The 23,524-nt window shown below is 44.1% G+C and overlaps 1 protein-coding gene across 1 annotated transcript in view; it reads right to left on the bottom strand.

Moving 5' to 3' along the window:
- The window catches only part of FZD6 (frizzled class receptor 6), a 33,398-nt gene extending 11,190 nt beyond the window's left edge, over positions 1 to 22,208 (bottom strand). The window contains exons 1-2 of the mRNA XM_030012337.2: positions 22,114 to 22,208; positions 21,092 to 21,487 (exon numbers count right to left, since the gene is read on the bottom strand). Coding sequence (XP_029868197.1) covers positions 21,092 to 21,271 — 180 coding nt within the window. The 5' untranslated portion in view covers positions 21,272 to 21,487; positions 22,114 to 22,208. The remainder of the gene's footprint in view (positions 1 to 21,091; positions 21,488 to 22,113) is intronic.
- Positions 22,209 to 23,524: the final 1,316 nt, after the last annotated feature.

Raw genomic sequence — 23,524 nt, forward strand, 5'->3', positions numbered from 1 at the left:
GCGCCAGGCTTTGCCAGGACACAGGGCGCGCGTGCGGTGCGCCGACACAAGCGGAGCGGGCTGGGGTGGCAGGCCGGGGGGTGCGCAGAATCACGGGTCAGCTCCTCCGCCCCGCTCGCCGGGCCTGCGGAGACTGCCCGCAGAAAACGAAGGGAGCAGGCGTGCCTGTTGAAAGGCTCCGACCCTGCTGGTTCCCAAACAGGCCCCAGGCTTCGCATCCACTGCAGGCTGCCGATCGCGGCCCTGTCTGCCGCGCCGGGTGCGCCTTCCTCACCCAGCTCATGACAGTAAAACAAGGCAGTTTAAACACCATTCTGAGGGAACTAACCCGCGGCTCGGGGTGAAATCCATCTGTAGGATCACGTCAGCCTAAGTCCTTATTAAGCAGGCATTTTGACGAAACGCTTCTTGTATTTCAGGGAAAAGGAATCTCTGTATCACACATAAATAGTCAAATTCATGCGTCAGGAAAGCTGAAACCGTATTTAACACACTTTGGAACGTGCCGATAAATAGGGACACCGCACAATATTTTCAAAGTAGGCAAAGCTTTTAGTAAGATTTTTGTTCAGGGAGAATTTTATTTAACTCTTTGCCATTAACAGCTATGTCTCTCAAATATTCAACAAATGACTGGTAAAGGAAGGATTAACTTCTGAGTCCAGAATAGCATCCTTACTTCTGTCAGCTTTTAAGTATCTCTAATATACATATACATCCATACCCAAAGAGCAAGTCTTACTACTGAGCATGCAGTTTAAAAGAAAAGACACTGATAAATATATTTTCTCCTTCAAAAGGGAATATCTACAAATCCTCAAGGGACCTTTATAATAAATGTAGGAATGTGTGGGGTGGGGGGGAAGGGAGAAGATAAGGCAGAGCAAGAATAACATAGAAATGCTTTATGAAAAGCCAAAAAAATGTTGGCACGATCCTTCAGAGCACTCCGGCTGTGTGCTGCATCTGCAGATGCCATTACAGCAGGCGCACAGAAGTCTGATCCCCGCTCTGGACGTCTGCTCTGGAGCTGCCTTCGCAGGAACCTGAGACTCGAGTATTTTATGACAAGGAGAGAAGTATAGCTCTGGTATAATGTGCTCCAGTTCCATAAGTTGGAATATTTCCTAAATGCTACACAGCTTCAGATGAAAAAAGTAGTCAGGAGTTAACCCTAAATGAATTAAATACCCTTTGCATAATGATGCTTGTTTCCTTTTCAATTAAATATTATTTGCTCCAATGGTTAATGTATGTTAGCTCTGTTCTTCTTGGCCCTTAGGATAAAATAAAGATAATAGCCTGGGTAGTCATATACAACTCCTACAGAAATGGAGTTTACTTTTCAAAATAATTCTTGTAGAAATTGTCTTGATTGTTATGAATTCTTCCTTTTTGTCACCCACAGTTCATCTCAGTTGATAAAAAATAAAATTAATTTTCTAGAGCAAGCTTTGGGGTGCCAGTCAAGAACTTTTGCAGACTTAGGTAAAACAGCAGTATTTTGTCTAGAAAGAAAGAATTAAAAAAAAAAAAACAAACCAAACAAACAACATTCATATCTATGAAACCAACTTTATATACAGAGATATTTTAATAGCTATTTTGAAATGCAGCTAACAATTTTTAAACAGCATTTTCCAACATAGCTAATAAGGCTACATATTGTAAGCTAGCTCCCCTGATACAGAAAATGAATATAAAAAAAGCAATGTCTAGTGAAGAAAGTCAGGACATAAAACCAACCTTTACCATTCTAACAGAGTTTCTGTTATATGAAGATACTTAAAAGCTAAAATATCACAAGAATCACTACATAATAATACTGCATATTAGAGGCAGATAATGACAAGCAAATAGTAAATGTCTGCAAGAGTTTTACTACAGCATTTTGTCATTGGGTAAATACTGTTGTTTAAAGAACATGTTTTATTTAAATGCAAAACTACCTTAACAGATAAATACAAAATTTTAGGAAGTAAGCTATGCTCAGTCTGTAATGTAATCAGAGGAGAAATCCAAGGACTTGGCTGGCAAAAGCAGCTGTTCTTACAATATTTCTTTCAGCTTGCTAAAAATATTTACCTTTTGACTCCTGAAAGTATGAACACAAGTTAAGAGCAGGAGGTTTGATGTTCTGAAAGCACAAGAAGACCTTCTGAGTCAGACCAAATGCGCATTGAGCTGGCCACCCCATTCTCACCCTGGCTGGTAGCAAGGGGAGGGTATAATAAGACAAGCTTGGAGGTGTTCAAAAAACGTGTAGACGTGGCACTTCAGGACATGGTTTAGTGGGCATGGTGGTGTTGCATGACGGTTGGACTCTATGATCTTAAAGGTCTTTTCCAATCTAAATGATTCTATGATTCTATGGTAAGCTGACATCCCTCCCAGTTTCCTACAATCAATGGTTTAGGAAGCCAGCTGCAGGTTATAACACCACCATTGTGTTAAAAAGACACCGACAGACCCCCTTTCTGCCTAGAACACATCTAATCCCTTTTTCAATCATTTACACTAATACCCTTTGTAAAATACTACAGCAGTAAGTTATATTGCGTAATTTAATCAGGCACTGCTGAGAAAATACTGCATTTTATTTGTTTACTGTAACTCCTGGTTTTGCAACCTAGTTTGTGTTTTGACAAACAGCTAACAGATTACTCTATGTTTTCCATGTCATTTTGCCATCCTGCTATCATTTACATACTATATTTATACATTGGCATAATGATGTTTTAAATTTTCATTTCTATTCCTGTCATAATACACTTTGCCTTCTATTTGCCTTGACTACATTTGAACACTGCCTCACATTTCCACAGTGACAACAAAGACTCTTTTCTGAGTGACAGTAACTAATATAATACTGTGCCCACCTACTGGTATGAATAGTGGGGGTTTATTTTTCCCCATATTCATTACTCTGCATTTACCAACCCTAAATCTCTCCTACCATTTTATTGTCCAATTGCATCTATCATGAGACCCTTTTGCAACTCTCTAGTTGATTTTGTTTCTCAGCAAATTCACTATCCATCCCTCTTCTAGGTCATTTATGAATTAGCTGTGTATCAGATGTTTCAGTACAGATGACTTGGGAGAACCACTCTAGTAATTTATTTGGTACAGGACGAAACTATCAGCTAATGATTTAATACTCTTCATTGTAAAATAACATTTATTTATTTCTACTTTTCTTCTTGTTCTTTAGGCAAGCACTGGAAAAGGAAGTCCCCATTGGGTCACCAGCATAGTTTCTTTAGAAAACGTAGGTTATGACCATGTCAAACTGAAGTATAATATACTGGCTGAACCACCCCTTTCAACAAATGTATCGAGTCCTTCAAAAAACTCCAATAGATTTTACAGGCAATGAGTTCTCTCAACCAAAAAAACTGTGTAAAATGTAAAACTTTGCCTCAAGCACACACAAATGGGATCTGTAAAATACAGATTTATTTTCAGAAACTGCCTACTTTTACCATTTAAGAATAGCAAAAGAGGTAGTGAATTGCGCCTGGAACTCTGCTAACAATTAGGTATCTTTAAATGCGGGCTTCACTTCCAGCTAGCCAATTTGGAAATGTTTCATTATAGAAAATAACAGGTCTGCATTTCCTGACGGACCATAAAAGCAAAATCTTACCAAAACCAAAGTATTTGCTCCTCCAGCTGCAAGGCCTGTAAGCAAAAAGTGTAATGCCAAGATCACAAGCTGACACTAAGAATCAGTTGCTTCAAGGCTGTGTTATCTAGACCATGGGTGTCTCAACCACCAACCATCTTTTACCCAAGTGGTTAGTTGAGTAACCTGCACACATGCACACACTGATGTCTTGAGCATCCAAGTCTGGGACTAAACTGAGAATCTAGTACCACAGTCCTCTCCACTTCAGTAAGTTCAGGATCCGCAGGTGGCACAATCACACGAAATAGGCTCTTCCAGGAAACCAAGGCACTTGGCATTTCTAGCATTAGCAACCACTGCCCTGTCACATGAAGAACAGGGACAAAAACCTGCAGATCTGGTGATGGTAGTGCTAAAAATAAAGTGAAACCAGACTCTTAAAACCAAGAATGGAGCCTCACAAAGCCAATGTAAGTCCTAAAATAGAAATTCTCATCTTCCTGCCAATGGGAAACAAAGCCCAGTAAATATGAGGCAAACTAAAATACACTAACAATCTACCAAAAAAACACCCAACAAACTAACAGCGACTGTAAAGCCAAAGATGATGTAGTCTGTAACAAGAGGAGAGGCACTGCCTCAAGCAACAGCATTGAAGAACTGAGGACTGTGGGACGCAAACTTTCCACTGCATTGTCAGTGCAGACTATGAGAGGGGCATGTGCCCTGTACAGAAACCTCCCAGTGCAAAACGGTCTGAACTGAACTCGGTGAAGCTATCACATACCCACCGGTGCAAAGCGGTCTGAACTGAACCCCGTGAAGCAATCGCATACCCACTGTGGACTGTGAATACAGTCGAACAATTGAAGGGAGCAGAACACCACTAGTCAGTGAGAGGAATATCCTCTGCACTGAACAAAACACCAACACCTTACTTAGTAAATCCTAGATTCTTTACAAAGTATGTCTATGTTATATTTTCTCCAGAAGCAAAGCCAAACTATCTCGGAAATCCAGTTACGGCGTGGTCCTACAAACAGTAGCACAACTGAGACGAGTGAAAACAAATGGTGCAGAGTACAGAATAAATGGCTAGGTGCAAACATGCTCTTAAACATGCTTTACCAACAAGTAAATTGCAACCTAGAACCGTATGTGAATCTCGTGCTCAGCATGCTTCTCTGTCTTGTGCTTAGCAGGCTTACAAGTCCAAGACACAACAGAAACAAGCTCATTATTCCAGGCAGACAGTGCAGATGCTCTGTCCTACCTCATCTCAGTTTTACCCTAGAGAAAGTATTACCAGAGAAGATCAGATGTCTCTAGCATTGGGATATATGATAACTGGTAATGTATGTCAAAACATGTAAGTGAAAATGTTCTCCTGTACCCTGCTTATTAATATCACAGAAATATTTAAATAATATAGAAAACAGTGGATCCAAACATTGATGTATTTGTTACAATCAGCTATGGCAAACCTTGACTGTAAGAGACAGGAAATATCTTGAACTGCTGACATATAGAGAAGATCAAAGCCTTTGTTCAGCCATTGGAGCCAGTTACTTAAGACAGTAACAACCTACTCTCCTAACCACTGAGGTCTAGCTACCAAGTTAAAACATTTAGCTTAGTTAATCTAGTTAACACTGAGGTTAACTAAGTTAAACAATGAGAGACACCAACTGTCTCAATGTTAAGCAATGGTACCTGTTTCATGGTATGATACGAATCTTGTGACCTAAAGGAACAACATTACAACCTTGTCACTTACATAACTGCATATTTCAATCTTGGAAGCAAACACGGACTTAAATCTGAATTTCTACAATCATACTACACTGTGTACTCCTGATTCCTACCTATATTAAAGATACACATTGTTATTCATGAAATATTTACCTGCTTTACAGGAAATAACACCTCACCTAAATGATTAATAATTAAAATCATAGAATATCTCAAGTTGGAAGGGACCCATCATTAAGTCAAACTCCCTTGCTCCTCGCAGGACACTTTTATGATTAATAATTAACAATTAATGATTAATAATTTACAGTACCAGACTTAAACCACAACTGCTGTCCAGTAAGTGTCACTATAGAATTAAAGTAGACCTCAAAAACTAAACACAATATACACACTTTCATATGTGATACTTAGGAAATACGGCCACCATCAACCATGGTACGTATAAATGGTCTCAAAAGAACAGGCAGTAATTACTTTTAATACTCACAGAGCTATACTAACGATTAATCTTCACAGTATCTTTAGCCACTTTTATAATGATAATTTGTTTCAATTAAAAACAGTGAAATAAGTATTGCACGGTTGATTTAATCCTACATTATTGTTTCAATAGAGTTATTCTGGACTGGATGTGAATTAGATTAGCATCATACCCAGACAGATTAATGCCTTCATAAAATTCCTAGATGGGCTGGCAAGGGTGGTAATTTGCTGATGGCCACAGTGAATCAGCTGCCAAGAATGTCTGACTTTTAATTCATGCACAATTAATTAAGTCATGATAAATAAATGTCTTAACACATAAAACTAAATGAAGGATGAAATTTTCAAGTTTGATTAAGATTCAAAGCAAGGTTGAGAAAAGACTAGGTTCTTCCTATTGGAAGTTACATTGATGGTTTTAGATCAAAGGCAAGATAAACACACTTTTAAGTTGGTATGTAAGGATTTAGAAACTATTTTGCAGGACTCTAAGGCAGTTTAAATGTCAGTGTCTTGTTGCTACACATCTGCTAGAAGTTGCTACTTAAGTGCAGAGCTGCAAAACAGAAATGTGGGTGCAGCTCATGAACGTTATAGTGCAATGTCAACCAACCTTTAAACTACCAATGAAGATGGTATGAACTAACTTGGGGGCCCACATACTCCATGTCACTATCTTAGCTGCGGGTAATAATTGACTATTGCGTCCAGCAGCAAGTATCAGTCATAATCTATATTTTCTAAACTCAGTTAAAATTACATGGGTAACTTCTCTACAACAAAAGTTTTTCAGGACTAAAATTCACTGATAGGAATAAAATATTTTAGATATGAATATATATAAGTTTAATATGCATCATTAGTGCACCCTAATTTGACAGAGGTAAAAGAAAACCATCAAAAGCACATGAATTTGACTTATTTTAATAAGCTGCTTTTAAACAAAGCAACATTACTTTCTGCAGGTTTCACAATATAATTAAGGCAAATGCAGTCATGTTTAATTTAAAAGCTTGTCAAACATTTTTTAAACATGATCAGTTTATAGAGATAAGAATGAAATCTTTTGTCAGAGTAGAAAGTAGGTTATCCCCGTAGTTTAAAAGACAAAATAGTTTAAGTTTCCTACTCAAGGACAATCTGGAGTTCGAGGAGCAGGGCTTGGGGCGGGGGGGGGGGGGGGGCAATGCAGTAAACAAGCAAGTGGACCAAACAACACTGTTCTGCAATGAAAGGAGTTTGCAAAGATACGAGCTTTCATCTTTGTCCTTCAAATGAACAGCAAAGGCAACACATGCCCTTGGACTTTCAAAAGACTCTGAACAAAGCATGGGCACAGCTTAACCTGCAATAGTTGATAAGCTGAACTGTTCCCAGCAGTCTGCTCCTCCCACAGCTGTACAGGTATGGGAGCTGCCAACTGGTCAGCACCTGAAACTTCATCACTTAGAAGGCAAGGTCAGATCGCAGTATCTTAAAAAATGCTGTGCTGTAAATACCAGTGGCCCAGGGACTGAGCAGCAAGCAGTCAGGTGCCCGTGCAGTACAGACTCGGTGGGCCAGAACTTCATCACACCTGCCTCAAGCCAAACTAGCCAGGCATCAGTTCAGATCCCAGGCTGTGCAAACAGTGAGCTGAATTACTCATCATCTAAATGTCCAATATATTTGCAACAAAATCACGAGTATATCTGCAAACTCTTCACCATCATTCACCCCTACACATGCAATATATCTCGATATACATATTCAGGCCTGAACCTTCATACTAGTTGTTCAAAGTTGATGGGAATATTAATCAGAAATCCAACCAGGGTAAGGACAAGGCACATGGGGGAAGGTTTTCAAAGGTCAGTAGGGCAGCAAGGCACTTATGCACTGTCAAAACACCAAAATAACCCCCAAACACCAAAACACTACTCCAACACCACAACCGGGCACTAAACTTGCCATTGCCATTGACAATATACACAGACACATGCACAGAAAGCTAAAGCAGGCTATTCTGCTTTTCACTCCTAAGGGCTTCAGACTGTTTTACATTAACTAGCACCTACAGAATTTCTTTCTGTAGTGCAACTTAGTTCCATGTCCCCTTTAAGTATTTTTAAATGCAAAATAAAAATACATGTATCTCTATTTTTTTAACTATAGCAAAGGTTAGAAACAAAGGAATATTACAACTCACTAAGAAGTTATTCTGAAGCAAACTAAAGTCCAAGTATTCCAATACTTTCCAAAATAGCTTATTAGCAAAATTCACTGCATTTTGTGGTTCTAAGCTAAATTATAGCTTGACCTAAATTATAGATATTCCAGCCTCTGCAATTTACAGTCCAAAACAAACATGAGAGAGTTTTCCCAAGCATTACAGAACTCAACTATTTATATAAAGTTTTCAATTATATATGGTTTTATCTCCATGTATACTATACAGAGCATAAAAGACAGACAAATATAAGTTAACTGAAGGAAAGTACCCTGTGGGCCCTCAAACATCTAAAGTCTAGACACAGCTTCATCACATCTGGACTGTGGTAGCAGAAGAACCTCAAAATAATCTTAAATTCTTCATGTATTTGCCATGTATTACAGGAGTAAATGGATTTACTACTGAACTTTTTGTGTAGAATACAATTTAGAAGATTACCAGTAATACTGTTGATATCTGCTATCTATAAAAAAGCTCCTAATTTGAAGGGAATTCCAGCAGAAGTCATTATTGTTCTGGTTCCAAAAAAAGACCAGATTCATGTTTCCCCCGTCTTTGTGAGTGTGGAGATGCACATTAACGAAACAGCACCTCCCAAGTTACCAGAGTAGTAACCCTGCACCATGCCTTTGTCCTTGCCTACTTCACGCATAAACTAAATCAGGAAAATCTCAGTCATGGCAGGATTGATCTTCTCAGGCAATCTTCTGTCAGTCTTCTGTGACATCAAGTAAAGCAATTAAGAGCCAGATCCACAAAGGGGACTGGCTATTGCAACAGAAACTTGAGATGCCTAACTTCCAGGCACTTCACAAAGTCCTCACAGCAGTTTCCCTATCTGATGTCCACGCAGAGAAGCACCCGAGAACAGACATTCACAGTATTTAGTAAGTGAGATAACCTCACAGCCAGAAGAAAATGCTCAAGAGGAGCAGGAATCAAATAGCACAGATCTCCAAAAGTTAGGCAACTAACGCCAAGCTCTGAGGCAGTGTTTATGTGACAGACTACTCAGAATGCTCAGGGATCCATGTTCAGACACTTTCTCTGCCAGTCTATAAAATAAAAATTTAAGCAGTCTTAAAAAAAGAAAAAAAAAAGAGCTAAGTCAATAGCTTAGTGACTGGTATGCTCATGGAAGAGAAAGCGGGGATCCTGTTCCACTGAGTATTTAAGTATTTTAAATAAGGTGATACAGTTAAGAGATTTACCTGTCAGTGCCAGCTCAGCCTGGAAGGGACAACCAGTCCTCTTTTCCACAAATGACTTAACTCCCCTTTTCTAAGTCCAAGCCATGCTAATACGAAGAGGACACCAGAACATTCGATGTCCTTTATCATTACAGAGTTATCAGGAAGGCAAGAAAGCCAGTTCTGTGGATGCAAAGGCATCTGAACCAGCTCTGCACAGACCAACACCAGCCCAGCCAGGGGCCATTTCTACACGGCTGCCAATCCTGCTCCGAGTCTACCCAGGAACACAGTTATATGGCACAACACCTTTGGCTCAAAGCTGACCCCATTAGACCTGAGGAAGCTCTGCAAGGAGCCACACTGTTGCCTGCATCAAGTTTTCCACTCTTCGCAGACCTGGGGTAGCCATGCTATTGGTTAGATGGGGATAGAGATGCTGTACATAAGTTGGAAAATCTTCTGATTTATGAAGTTAATTCCCATGCTAACAGGGAATAATTAACTGCTACTCTCAGTCTCCCAAATCCAACAAAATGAAAAGTAACCGCATCCATTGATTTCTTGCCTATGTCTCATAAAAATGAGACATAGCTTGTCTCACAGCCAGCCAAGCAGTGTGTCAGTGTCCCAAGGTATGACCAACTGGAAATACTGAAATCAGAAGGCAGAGGTAAGAACTGCAGGTGGTGAGGTAGATAACTGCAACTTCATGGGCTTCAACCCAGTCATCTGACTTGTGCATGCCTGACTGACGTTGTTTCTTACATCACAACAAAGTGAATGGATTAGTGAAAGTTTACAGAAATTAGTAATTTTACAGTTTTCGTGTACAGTATCAAACGCTTTCCTGAACTTCAAATAGACTGGCTTAGTCCCTAGAAAATCTGCAAAAGTTGCTTCTGTCATGCACGTGGGTTGACAAGGTAAACGGGATTTTCTGAATGAATTCTCAGTAACACAGGAGCACAGACCAACACAAGTCAGACACAGCACTAGAAACGAATGACCTGAAAGTCTGAGCCACAAACCAGAGACATTTCAAAAGAACAATGGAAAACTGGATGGCAGCCTCTGTTTGTTTGTGTTTGGGAAGCTTTCACTATGTAGCCAACTTTCTATATAGTTAGCATCTACCATCTGCCATAAATTTTGATCCAGAGTAATTTTCTGTCAAATCACTGCTTCTGGGAAGACCAGTATGCATGCAAAATGGAAAACCAGGCCTTCCGCTTTAAATTCACTTCTACAGCTATCATCTTCACTATAGCCTGAAAATAGAAAATTATAATTATTAATAATAATTATCATTATTATTCAGAGTAGATCATTACTGTAATAGGAAAAACAGTCCTTAAGATTTTTTAGAAGATACACATAAAATCTCTCTTTGAAAAAAATTTTGTACTTCATTCCTAAGCATTTGTGGGAAACAGTTCTTATCTTCCACAGAGGTATATTTCTTCTGTAGCATTTTTGTTCAGATATTTATTTTTATGAAGATAAAATGTCTAAACCAATCATAACCTGAGTTGCTAGATTTTTGCTCTGTAGACATATGTATGCATCAATCAAATTACCTTTAACTTTTATTTACTCTTAATTTTTATTTATTCTGAGACAAAGGCCAACCTGAGAGGCAAGAAAGCAAGAAAACCCACTTGCTTTTAAATAATATTAAAAAAAAAAATCCAAATTCTAAAGGATTGATAAGGCAGCTGTTAAGGAAAGAAGCTAATTCCTTTACCCCATTACTTTATGATAACCTCCTTCCTCCAAATCCAAGATAGCCAAATATAAGAAAGGACTCTCTTAAAGCTAATGAAGTTACTACAGGAGCCTCTTTCTGCACACACTGCCTCACGCAGTGTCTCCTTCATCCCTCCAAATTCGCCACCCAAATCCTTGACACCTTAAACATCCTCCCTCCTCCTGCTAGTGAGATTAGAGTCAAAGGAGAGACAGTTTCCCAACAGTTCATTGCTTGCTGTAGCACAGAAGTAACTTATCACTACTTGATGGGACAACCTGGTGTGAGCTTTCACCCAGCCCTCACAGGAGCCAGTCTAAACAGAAACAGGTATATCTCCAGCACCTCCATCACACTGCAGAAACCTTCACCCATGAGAAGCTGGGGGCTGTAGGGAGCTCACAGGCCATGTTATTGTACTGTAACCTCAGAGGCAGTCAAGAACTCGCATTTGCTTTTCTTCTCCTTCGCAGATGCCTCTGATAAAGAGGAGGATGTGTGCACCTCCATACAAGAGGCACATGCGACAGCATCTCTTCCTTCTCCCCCTTCCCCCAGCACCTCATTCCTAGACTGCTGCAGGCAAAAGGCAGCACACACCCTGGGGGGGTCAAGCCTGAGACGATGCTGCAGCACCTTACAGCTGAGGTGGCACTGGGGAAGGCAGACAGAGAAACAACACTGCGTAAGTCGTCACTGACAGGCCCACCAAGGACATGGAAAATGACCAGAGCACCTCTTGGCCCACCTTGCTACCCAACTGGTAAAGGATCAGGAGGCTTTAGATATATGACAGGGGTGGCAATTTCTGCAGGAGACCTTCCATTTCCCTCCAGAACTGCCAAACTGTTGACCATAGATAGCAGCAAGTGGTGGGGCAGATGAATAAAGGCTTATAAGAAGTCAGCCCAATCCTAAAGACACCTCCATCCTTACCAATAACTGCTATTCACCCCTATCCACAAGCACCTAAGCACCCAAGGGAGGGTGGCAGGCAGCATGCTCAACACAGCAAGGTAGCTGCTGGGATCCCTCCTGGTCTCCCCAGTTCTGAATGCCTGTATTAGCCAGTGTTTCCTTATTGTTAGCCCACAGTGTTCATTTTGTTGGCCATGGTGCCTTTCTCACCGATTATCTTCCCTATTTCTCCTGTTCTAAACACTCAAGGCCACCTTTTCTTCTACCCTTTCATCTTATCATGTGGGCCATGTTAACTTGCAGCATGTAACATTTTCTTTGTAGCTCCAGGCATACTCCCCAGCAAGATCCCCCACCCAGCTGGATTCTTAAGCTTTGCTTAAAATGGTGCACCTTATACCTTCCTAGCAAGAGCATTAGCTCATGTGAAGCAGTATGGAGCTTAGACATGGAGTTTGGGTAAACAGGTATTGCTAGGTCACCATGAGGCTGGATGGGTACAGTCCCTTTCTGAAAAGCTGCTTTTAATTTTTGTATACAGGATAAATGTGTAGAGAGTTTGACCACCAGGTGCTTTGCGGCAGCAGTTACTGGGACTGAAGAAATATGGTTGTGCAGGCCCTCTAGGGAATACAGCATGGGCCAAACTGGGAAGGATGTGGTTATTCTCTGAAAGAACTTGATCCACCAGAAGTTTAAGCACAGGGAAGATGCATGATTTCCACCCCCCTCCCAGGAAGCTCTCATCTCTCTCACTACAGGGATGGAAAGTAGCCGGTATCTTTGGAAAGAGAACATCCTTTCTGTCCTGCAAAGACTGATCATCCAGGCCTGTCCCCTATGCCTCTACATCATAGCAAGTTATGCTCCCCTGCACACCTCCCCTTCTTTTAATAGCTAAGCGGAAAGCAAGCAAATCTCCACTATGTAGTTCAGGAGAAGAGGGCAGACACATGCATCTTTTCCTCTGGCAAGCAAGTTACTACTGTGATGCAGCAATCACAGCTGCACACAATACACAGAAAAGGTCCAAAAAGGCAACAGGAGGCAAAGCAACCATGTTTGCCCCAAAGGGCTGGTGAATCAACAGCAAACAGATAGAGGAAAAAAAGGCAGCAAGCTTTGTGGTGTAGACACTCCCACCCCCTCCTTTGGAATGGAGTAGAGAACTAGAGACATGACACAATAGTAGTTTTAGAAATTGTCATATTTAATCATTACATTGTCAAACTGGAAAAGAAAGCATTGACATTTGACCACATCCCCTATCCCATGTGGTCATTTCCTGGACCATTTGCTTTTTGTGACCTTTATCAATGAAGGCATAGATAACATCCTGCAGCCGAGTTGTCATCCTGAACATCACATCCATCTTGCAAATGGGAAACTAAACTTGCACTCCACCTCCACCTGCATGCAGCAAGGGCCTGGGCTCCATTCAGCCTCATGACCCATGCAGCACTGTGGACAAACAGCATCTCTCACAAATGTAGGAAAGCACCTAAACACCACAAAGCTCTCTTCAGAAAAAAGGCATCAGAATCATCTTCCATTCTTAGATGAGATTTGTAGAAGACATAAGCATCATAAGCCTTGCAAAGATGTCCACAAACATACCTTGGTGGTTCACCAAGGCCTACAAGACAAGTTGCTGTTGCCAGAGCTGTCACAGGCCAAATATACTGGATGTGAGCTGTTAATGAGGTGCTTGATCCCACACAGTTTGACAACTCATGGACAGCAGAGGGAAAACAGTGTGGGCCACCTGTACACAATGATACACAATTTTGTCCACTTGTCTACTATTCAAAGGAAGATAATGCGAAGAATGACCTTTGAAATCGTGGTCACCTCATCACCCTCAGCAGACTTATCCTCCCTAACCGGATTTGCTACTGACCAGGTGAAGTTCATGAGGTTCCGCAGGGCAACAGCCACTTCCTTAAATACATGGAGATGATCTTCAAATTGCACCTTTCCATGCCTGAAAGCTTTGTACCCACTGCTGGCTTTCCCCAGCTCCAAGGATGATGTGTTCCCATCAGTCTGGGCTCAGCTCCCAAGCCCTAACTGCCACCTATCAATGAAGGCAAAGCAGTTCCAAACTCAGTAGCTCTGTCCACATTTTCCTTCTCTATGTAAACAGCTTTAGGGAACCTTGCATGACTCCATTCACAGGTGTCCTTCTGGAGTAGGCTACAGCCACAGGACTAAGCCCATCACTCCACACTTACAGTGCCTTGGTTTAGCCAGTGACCACACTTAGCATATGAGTGTGGAGAAGAAGGGGTCTGAGATGTGGGCTGCGCAATGAGACTCAGAAACCACCAGGGCTTGCAGCTACACGTGAACACTAGAAAGGGCACTGTGGAAGGGAGAGCAATCTGCAGGAGACCAACAACAGGATACCACAGTATTTCCCAGAAAGGTCTGCTGTTGAGAAAGATCTGGAAGACAGCCTTCTGTAGGCCAACTTCAGACCTCATGCACAGTAGGACTGGCCTAAATCTAGTCCAGAGTAAAACCTCTCAGTCTCATGCAGTGGACAGGTAAGAAGTGTGCTAACAACTTCACCTAGTGATCCACTGCTGTAACACCAAATTATTTGCTAGTGTAGATGTAGCCTCTGAACATGGATGAAGATGAGACTCTGGGAATCACACTGTCAGCACCATCTCAATGAACCCCAGTCACCACAGGGTAAATATCCTCTCTTCATCAAGCATGCATTACTTTGGACCCCCATGCATTCTAAGCAGCATCCTTTCAGAACAAGGAGCAAGGGAGTACTATTCAAATTATCAAGTGGACAAGGAATGCTGTTTTGACAAAGCAGCATTAGATTTTGCAGGCGACTGATACGCTTAAAGCCAGTATAATAGGATTACACACATTTGCCTGTTTGGTTTCAGACAATCTGCACAAGCTAATCATACTTGGTAAAGGGCCTCAGTACTACAGGTAACAAACACTTTTTTAGTGGCTGTAATTTAGTGTATCCACAGGAATCAGCAAAGATGGTTTATGAATGTGTTGCTGTAAGAAACACTCTAAGAACTAATGATGACTTGCATTTCTTTGGAACACCTAAGAGCAAGAGTGTGCAAAAATGAAAATACGCTTCCCAAATTTGTATGGTATTGTACAAAATGACACAGATATGTCTAATTCATATGTTTTTGACCCCTTAACCAATACTTTTCTACAAGCGACATGGTGATGCTCAAACCAGAATTATTCGTGTCCAGCTATCCTATACATCTAGAGACTTACCCAGCGCAGAAGTCTGTAGTACTGCTTTGTACTTCCCTTGATCCATATGAAGTGTCTATAAAAAAAATACTTTGGCATTTGCCAACTTTCATTTAACAAGCAGCAGTTTAGCTGTTTCACCACCAAAATCTTTTGCGACCACCACCTTCCTCTGATAAGCTAGAAAAGTTACCTTAGTTTGACATACGATTTACAGCATGCTACATTTACCACTTTTTACACAAGCCTTCCCTACCCATTAGTAACAGTGATATATGGTAAAGAAACAGCAAAAATGTTACAAGCAAAATACAAATTCAAGAGCTCCTCATGCTTGTTCCATTGGGTCAATGTCCACACCCTTTCTCCAACTTAGGCTCCGAGGCAGCATTAGGAACAAAAATGGAACTCCAGGCAGACAGAGAATATTGATTGTTTTCCCAATTGAAGCTGAGCTACCAAAAATTTAAAAGCAGAGAGATTTAAGCTTCAAGTTTTAAGTACTAGTGGTTCACGTATTACACCAAGCAGCAGTCATATGGAGTAACAGGGAGAGAGGCAGGATACCTGTCTGTAGAGGTTTCAGTAAATTCACACCTGTGCTATTTTGCAGAACATCCCCGTAACAACTTTCTACACAAAACAGCATTTATTTCCCCAAAACTCCCAACCTACAGAAGGTGGACAGCTTCTTCCTCCCTGTGTGTATATACACACATATATGTGCACAGATTTAAGCTTGCCAGACACCAGGTTTCCAGTTTTTGGCAGTATCTTCATATTGAATAAATTGTAAATTTATGTTTAGTGGAAGCAAATTAAGTGATTACATTAAAAATTTTAACTCACAGAACTTCAGTATTAAGCTTTTGAAGGTACTTCTTAATCCACTTCAAACTCATTTTGTTAGTTTAAACCAACCTTAGTTCTCATACAATTTCTCCCACTGCTGCAGCCAGTTGGACTGAACACTCCATAGAAACACACACACATATTCTGGCACATGGTCATGAATTCAGAAGTGAACGGAAAACTTACTACTGAATCATTTTTCCAGTCTCTCTGAGGTACTTCATTGTTCTCTGTGGGACATTTTCCAGTGTTTTGTATAGTCTGCTTTAAAAACTCACTGGCAATCCTTTTGCCTTTGTAATTCTACAGAGCCGTAGACCTTACCCAGATCAGGAAGTCTTAAGGGCTTGTCTATGGTGGACACATTCCAGAACCGCAGCAGAACAGATAAAGAGATATGAACAAAAAGTTACGACACAGTAATATTCTCTGACTTGCTGGAATAAGTAATGCCTCATGTTGACAACCTACCCCAGGATACTTACAGTAGGAACTACTTTAGAAGTGACTTAGTTTTGTGGATGACCACGAGGGGGAGTTACACCTATTTAACTATAGCTGTAATGAACCAGTGTCCATCCATTTTCCTCACTAGACAAACCCTAGATCTTCAGCCTTCTAGTCTGAACTAGTAGTAACGTGAGTAGTGTTACTGTTAAACTGTTTTGAGATACAGATACGGTAAGCATCTGCAAATAATTAGATTCCACCATCATGCAGCTGTTTAGCTAACATACACAAAACACAAAACTTTACAGCACAAAGCCATGTGGTTTTTCTTTCCTAAAAAATCACCATTTGTTGTATAAACAAAACTAATCCAAATACAAAGTCAAACTCAAGTAGCCTAAACTCAATCTGCCAAGAAGTGGTGGGTTGACCCTGGCTGGATGCCAGGTGCCCACCAAAGCCACTCTATCACTCCCCCCTCCACTGGACAGGGGAGAGAAAAATTTAACAAAAAGCTTGTGGGTCAAGATAAGGACAGGGGAAGATCACTTGCCAATTACCATCATGGGGAAAACAGACTCGACTTGGGGAAAATTAATTTATTACCAATCCAATCAGAGTAGGATAATGAGAAATAAAACCAAATCTTAAAACACCTTCCCCCCACCCCTCTCTTCTTCCCAGGCACAACTTCGGTCCCAATTTCTCTACCTCCTCCTCCCCTGCAGTGCAGGGGGATGGAGAATGGGGGTTGGGGTCAGTTCATCATACACTGTCTCTGCCACTCCTTCCTCCTCACAGGGAGGACTCCTCACACTCCCCCCCTGCTCCAGCATGGAGTCCCTCCCATGGGAGACAGTCCTCCACGAACTTCTCCAACATGAGTCCTTCCCACAGGCTGCAGTTCTTCACAAACTGCTCCAGCGTGGGTCCCCCCCAAGGTCACAAGTCCTGCCAGAAAACCTGCTCCACTGTGGACCTCCATGGGCTGCAGGGGTACAGCCTGCCTCACCATGGTCTCCACCAGGGCTACAGGGGAATCTCTGCTCTGTTGCCTGGAGCGCCTCCTCCCCCTCCTTCTTCACTGACCTTGGGGTCTGCAGGGTTGTTTCCCTCACATGTTCTCACTCCTCTCTCCAGCTGCAGTTGCAGCTGTGCAGCAACTTTTTCCCCTTCTTAAATACATTATCCCAGAGGCACTACCACTGTCACTGATGGGCTCAGCCTTGGCCAGCAGCAGGTCCATCTTGGAGCCGGCTGGCGTTGACTCTGTCGGACATGGGGGAAGCTTCCAGCAGCTTCTCACAGAAGCCACCCCTGTAGCCCCATCACTACCAAAACTTTGCCACACAAACCCAATACACAAGTTGAAAACTTAGAATAATAAATAAATAAAGGGGGGGGGGGGGGGGGTTGGACAGAGCAACTGGAAATCATGAAGTTTCTACTTTAGAAAATAAGATCCCAGAAGGACTATCATCACTAGCCAGAACTCCCATAACAGAGGCCATAAGATTGAGTTAAGTCTTTTTTCCTGCTCTAATCAGTTCAGTGTTCTTGTTTATAACACATCATTATGAAGAGTTGATACATGAGGCAGAAATTTAAGACCACGGATCAGCTGATTTCCTGAAGGACAACCACGACCTGAGACAGTGGCTCCACAGCATCCTCTCCTAGAGAGTTACTATGAAGACACCATCCCAGAAATGCCAATTCAACACCTTTCCAGAGAGTAGAGAAACTGCACAGAAGCCTTTGTGCTCCCACACATGGAAAGCACAGCTCTTCTGGCTATACAAGACACCCCACAGGAGAGCACACCTGTAGAGCCTTGAGAGTGGGACAAAGGAAAGAGTTACCAGTTTGGGAGAGTGAACTTCACCTTCAGGTGAGACTTGTATCCTTGACAAATCTTGATTCTTTCTGGGAGTAAACACTCCAAATATGTCATGGAAAGAAGTTTCCAGAGGGGACAGGAGCAGAAAACAGGACTAACATCAAGGCCCTTTCTGCACAAAATACTTGGATTTCTTGAAGGCTCCACCATGTGCCCTGGGATTGCATGATTAAGCAGCTTGCTCAAAGTCAGTTAAGATAAAGCGAGGAAAATATTACAAGCCTCAATCTCAAACCCCAGTGTTTACATCCTAAGACCATGCCCAGTCTTGAGAACAGGCTGTGGGGAGGGGAGGGGGAAGAGCAAGATGGAATTAAAAACCACAGCCTTTAAGCATTCCTACTGAGGATCAAAAGAAAGTTTTAACCAACATACTATTAAAATTCTTTCTTTGGTATGAACGAAGTTTGGACTACCAATTACAGAAAAATTCAAGCTCTTAAAACAACAGAAGTCTCCTCCACCTCCCTACCCGCCGCCTCTTTAGGGCTGCAATGTGAAATGAAACAATATTCCCGAAGTCAATAGCTCCTCCTCTCCGTCTGCAACACCAAGTCCCCTGAAAAGCAGAACCCTTTGACAATCCTGAGAAGATTTCCTGTTGCAATCAACCATGGACAAACTATACTGGTACCATTACTGAATACCATGTAGAATCACATCTAAATGTGTGAGTGACATTGGTACACACTGGTCTCCCTCAGAAAAAAGGCCCAGCTATGAACCACCACAAGCTTACCATATTAACTCCAATCTAACCGTCAGCAACAGATTCAACACAAGCTACATACAGAATGGGAGGAAACTTGCTTACCCTTTCACCAGTAAAGCAGCTGTCTGAAAAATTCAGTTTGACCAAAGAGTCAATCAGCACTGCTAAATAACAAATAAAGGCAGGCAAATCAGCACACATACACGTTAGGTAGTTTAGAAACGTCTGCACAACACTAGAGTAGTGAGGTATACCAAATTAGAGGCTAGACAGTGGCAATGACAGGACACTAGGAAGCAGCTAAAACAGGATAGGGAAATCAAACCCTAATAGACACTGTTGTTCCACACAGCCACCCAGTCAGTTGGCTGAGTAGCGATCAACCACTGCAGTAGCCAGAGGTGGTTATAAGGGAGACAGGATGGAAAAAGAGAGAAAACAACAAAACTTCTCACTACCACACCCGTTTTATGATGAAGTAGCTACATGAGAACAGGTAAGCCATGAACCCTTTCCAGAAGGAACTCCCTCCACACAGAAGGCGTGCACTAGGCACAAGTTACTGACAGTTCAGAAAAGTCAGTCACAGCAAACTAATAAAAATGACTCTGTGGTCTCTCTGCTGTAACAGCAGCATGACTGGAAGGCATGAATACTGACAAAAGCTGGCTCAACAGTTGTAGTTAAAGACACACCAAGTAAGAACCAGCAGCATACCTGATGAGATGAAGTGGCAGACACTGTAGCAAGCATTCCTGACAAACAATGACTGGAGACAGCACTGCACAGAGTCTACAACTGAAGCCTATAGCCTGCCTTCCAATTTAAAAGCCCACAATTTGTCTGAGATCAGCAGGTGAATTCAGTTGCTTGCATACAGGTGTCAACATTTGATACCAGAATTTCCCATACATCTACAATGGGCTGGCAAACACAATGCAAGACCAAAGTCTGTGCCCTTCCAGGCTGGCAGCTAGAGGCCAAACAGGGAATCCTGACTATCCCAAGCAACACTAAAAAAAAAAAAAAAAAAAAAAAAATGTTTTGGCAACTGAACATAGCTCCTCCTCCAAGCTCAGTAAAGAATATGCAAATAAGATTTTAGTAATAGTAGCCACCTCCAATACCACCTATATTTTTTTTTTCCAAACCAGAAACTTCTTAATTTTCAACTCACTTCTGTTTCACTCTCTGCACAGCACAAGATGGTAAGCTTTTCAAGACCTGTGGTAAGATGTTCCCCCTCCTCTTACCACTGAAAAGCCATTATTAAAACAGGTTTAAAACTTGTTTTACAAGCCTCTCACCCAGAGAGGCTCTGGCCCTTTATAGCTATTGCTGTCAGCATAGCCTTTCCACAAGGTGGCATATTCTCAAGGGAGCCATATGTTACAGTCAGTTCAAGTAAGAAAAGTGTTTGTTTTCAGTTAAAAAAGAAAAAAAAAAAAAAAAAAAAAAGGAAAGTTGCTTTTTCAGTCAGAAGACAACTGAATGCAAAAAACACAATGGACGACAGGGCTAAGAATAAGTTTAGGTACCTCTTCTTAGCAGACATAAGCTAAGAGAGGAACAGAGCAACTTCTAAACATTATTTTTGCACTACCTGAGTTCAAGCGGGCCAGGATATCATAAGCTATGTCCCCAGAGAATTTCAAGAATTGCTCTGTGTATCAATGAGGTGCCTGGGTTATATGTGATCAGCTCTGCCAAAGAGCTCCAAATAGCCGCATTGCTGTGCTACATCCATGCCCCTTCTGCTCTAATACAGGGTCCAAGGTGTGTGTGTCTGTATCTCCCTTACACAGTGCTTAAACAATCAAGCAGCTCTAGTGCACTGCAAAAAGAGTCAAAGAAACATGTAGTCACTAAACATTATCTACTTTGCCATTCAGTGCAACAGATACCACAAACCATTTCTCAATGACAAAAAAAGGTTGTTTTGCAGTGTTTATATTTACATACTACAGTTGGGGTGGGAGAACTTACCTCCATTTGGAGAGCAGCCGTGTCCTGATCATAGTGTCCCATGATGTTTGGGAAAAAAGTCATATTGTAAGGCATTCCTGAGCATCTGGAAATAGTAATTGGCTCACATGTGAATAAACTGTGTCCTCGCACCAGAGTCAGAAGTAAACTGCAGGTCATAGAGAACGCAAGTACTCCCATTTTGTCAGGATCTCCAACTTCAGCACATAGGTCTGCTCAGTAGTTAGACCAGCTTTGCACGAGGATAAAAACACCCATCTTCCTCTGCCGGTTCGGGTGCAAGGCAGGGACGCAGGCAGTGAGGCAGACGATCGGACTCCTCACCGCTGCTTTAGGTACTTCCCCATCCTGCCTGACTGCAAATTTAGCAAATCCCTTCCTCCTCCAGCCTGCACGCTGCAGAAGCGGGAGAAGATAGGAGGGAGTCATTCACAGCAGGAACAACCCGACCGCGACCGCCCGTCCGAAGGCCGAGCTCGGCCTCCTCCTCGCCAGCCCGCAGGAGAAAGGGCAGCTCCCGCCGGGACCGCACCGCACCGTCCCCCCCGGCCCCGCTCCGCCGGGCAGCGCCCGCCACTCCCCCGGCCCCCACGTACCCCGCAGGGGCCGCGGCACGGCGCAGCCCGCGCTCCCGTTGCGCCCCGTCCCGGGGAGCGCCGCCTCGCCCACGGGGGGCGGCGTGTCTGGCCACCGCTCCCGCCCGGGCCCCGCAGCCACCGCTGCTCCCAACGCCCCGTTGCCGGCGCTCCGTTCCCAGCCCCGCCCTGGGAAGCGGCGCCCGCGGGGCCGGGCGGGGAGCCGGCCGAGAAGTCGACCCAGGAGCCGGGGCTCGCCGGGCGCAGCCCCGGCGCCGCAGCCCCGCCACGCCCGGGTTGCGCCTCCGCCGCCCCCTCACCGGGACCCGCCTCCCGCCAGACGCTCCAACCCCCCCCCCCCCCCCCCCCGCCGGCGGCGGCGGCCGCCCCGGGGCGCCGCTCCGAGGAGGAGGAGCCGCCGCTCTCGCTCTCCGCCGCCGCACTCACCCGGGCCGGCCGGCCGGCCAGCGGCCCCCTCCCCGCCGCGGCTGCGATGGCGGCGGCCGCCCCTCGCCACCGACAGGATGTGGCGTCTGGCGGCGGGGGGGCGCTCGCGCGATACTTGGCGGGCGGGGGCGGGGCGGGGCGGGAAGGTGCGGGCCGCCCCGCCCCGCCCCGCCCCGCCCCGCGGGCCGGGGTCTCCTGGCACAGAGGCGGGCGGCGTGAAAAATCCTTCCAAGCCGCGCCCGGCACTTAGGTTTTGACAAAAACACTCGGCGTGAACTCTGCAGTACGCTATACCGCGGCGGTTTACGGGCTGCCGAGCGTCGGGAAGTGAACCTGTCCCGCCTGTGGAAGCGATTCCCAGGCTCGTTGCCAAACCGGCGCCCGGGTCGCCGCCAGCCGCGCCGCGGCCGGGAGGTGCGAGGGCTCCGCGGGCGGCCCGGCCCCGGGCTCCGCGCCCTCGCCGCCAGCGTCCTGCCAAACGCCCGAACCCTGGTGAGGCGAGGGGTGCGGGCCCCCGCGAGGTGAGGCCGGGGCTGAGGAGGAGGAGGAGGAGGAGGTGGGTACTGGAAGTCGATGTGGAACGACTGAGTTTAACGAAGGAAAGGGAAGCGATTTCAGGCATTTGCAAAGGAAAGGGATGCTGAGGTGAGAACGCAGGGAAGTGAGGGTTCAGGCGAAGGAGGGGCGCCGCCGCCGCGGCTCTGGTGCTCAGGCTGGGGCTCTCTTCCAGAGACCCGGCTCAAGGATGCGTGAACTGTCCTGCGGCACCCACGTCTGCTGCTGCCTGAGACCACGCGAGCCGGACAAGTACGCGTCCGGTAGCGCTTGCCTGTCTTCGCAAACACAGGCCTGAGCTAATGAGACCTAACTATAGAAATGCTGCAGGTTGCTAGGCAGAGGTGACCCGATTTCTCTGCGCGGCACCACCCGAGGTCTCATCGGGCTGCTGTTCAGCCATGCAACTCGCTCCGCGCTCCAGGACTGGAACAGGAAACGCCAGATGCCGAGACATGCAAACCAGGTTTAGAAATGGCTTGAGGACATTCGGGCAGTGCTGCCTTTCTGCTAGTGTGCCCCAAGGTAGTCCCTGCAGAGTCAGGCACGTTTACCCAGAGAATCCGACTGTGGATGGTGGAGAATGTGAAGCTGCACATGGTTGTTCAGAGGACCACAAGCATCTGAAAACTCTCCCTTCGTGCGGATCTTTTGTGTATCATTTCCTGTGTCACCCCACAGAAGCACAAAGCCACTCCAGATTCCCTTGCGTGAAACCATTTTAGCACCTGTATGAGTCATCAGGAGGATTCTACCTACCTGCCACAGGTCCATGTAGCTCTGCCACTTGAAAGATGGAATTAAATTTGCTGTACAAACAAGCAACTGAATCGGGAGGTGACTAACATTTTCCCAG

The sequence above is a fragment of the Aquila chrysaetos genome, chromosome 4 (assembly GCF_900496995.4).
Source record: "Aquila chrysaetos chrysaetos chromosome 4, bAquChr1.4, whole genome shotgun sequence".
NCBI classification, from domain to species: Eukaryota; Metazoa; Chordata; class Aves; order Accipitriformes; family Accipitridae; genus Aquila; species Aquila chrysaetos.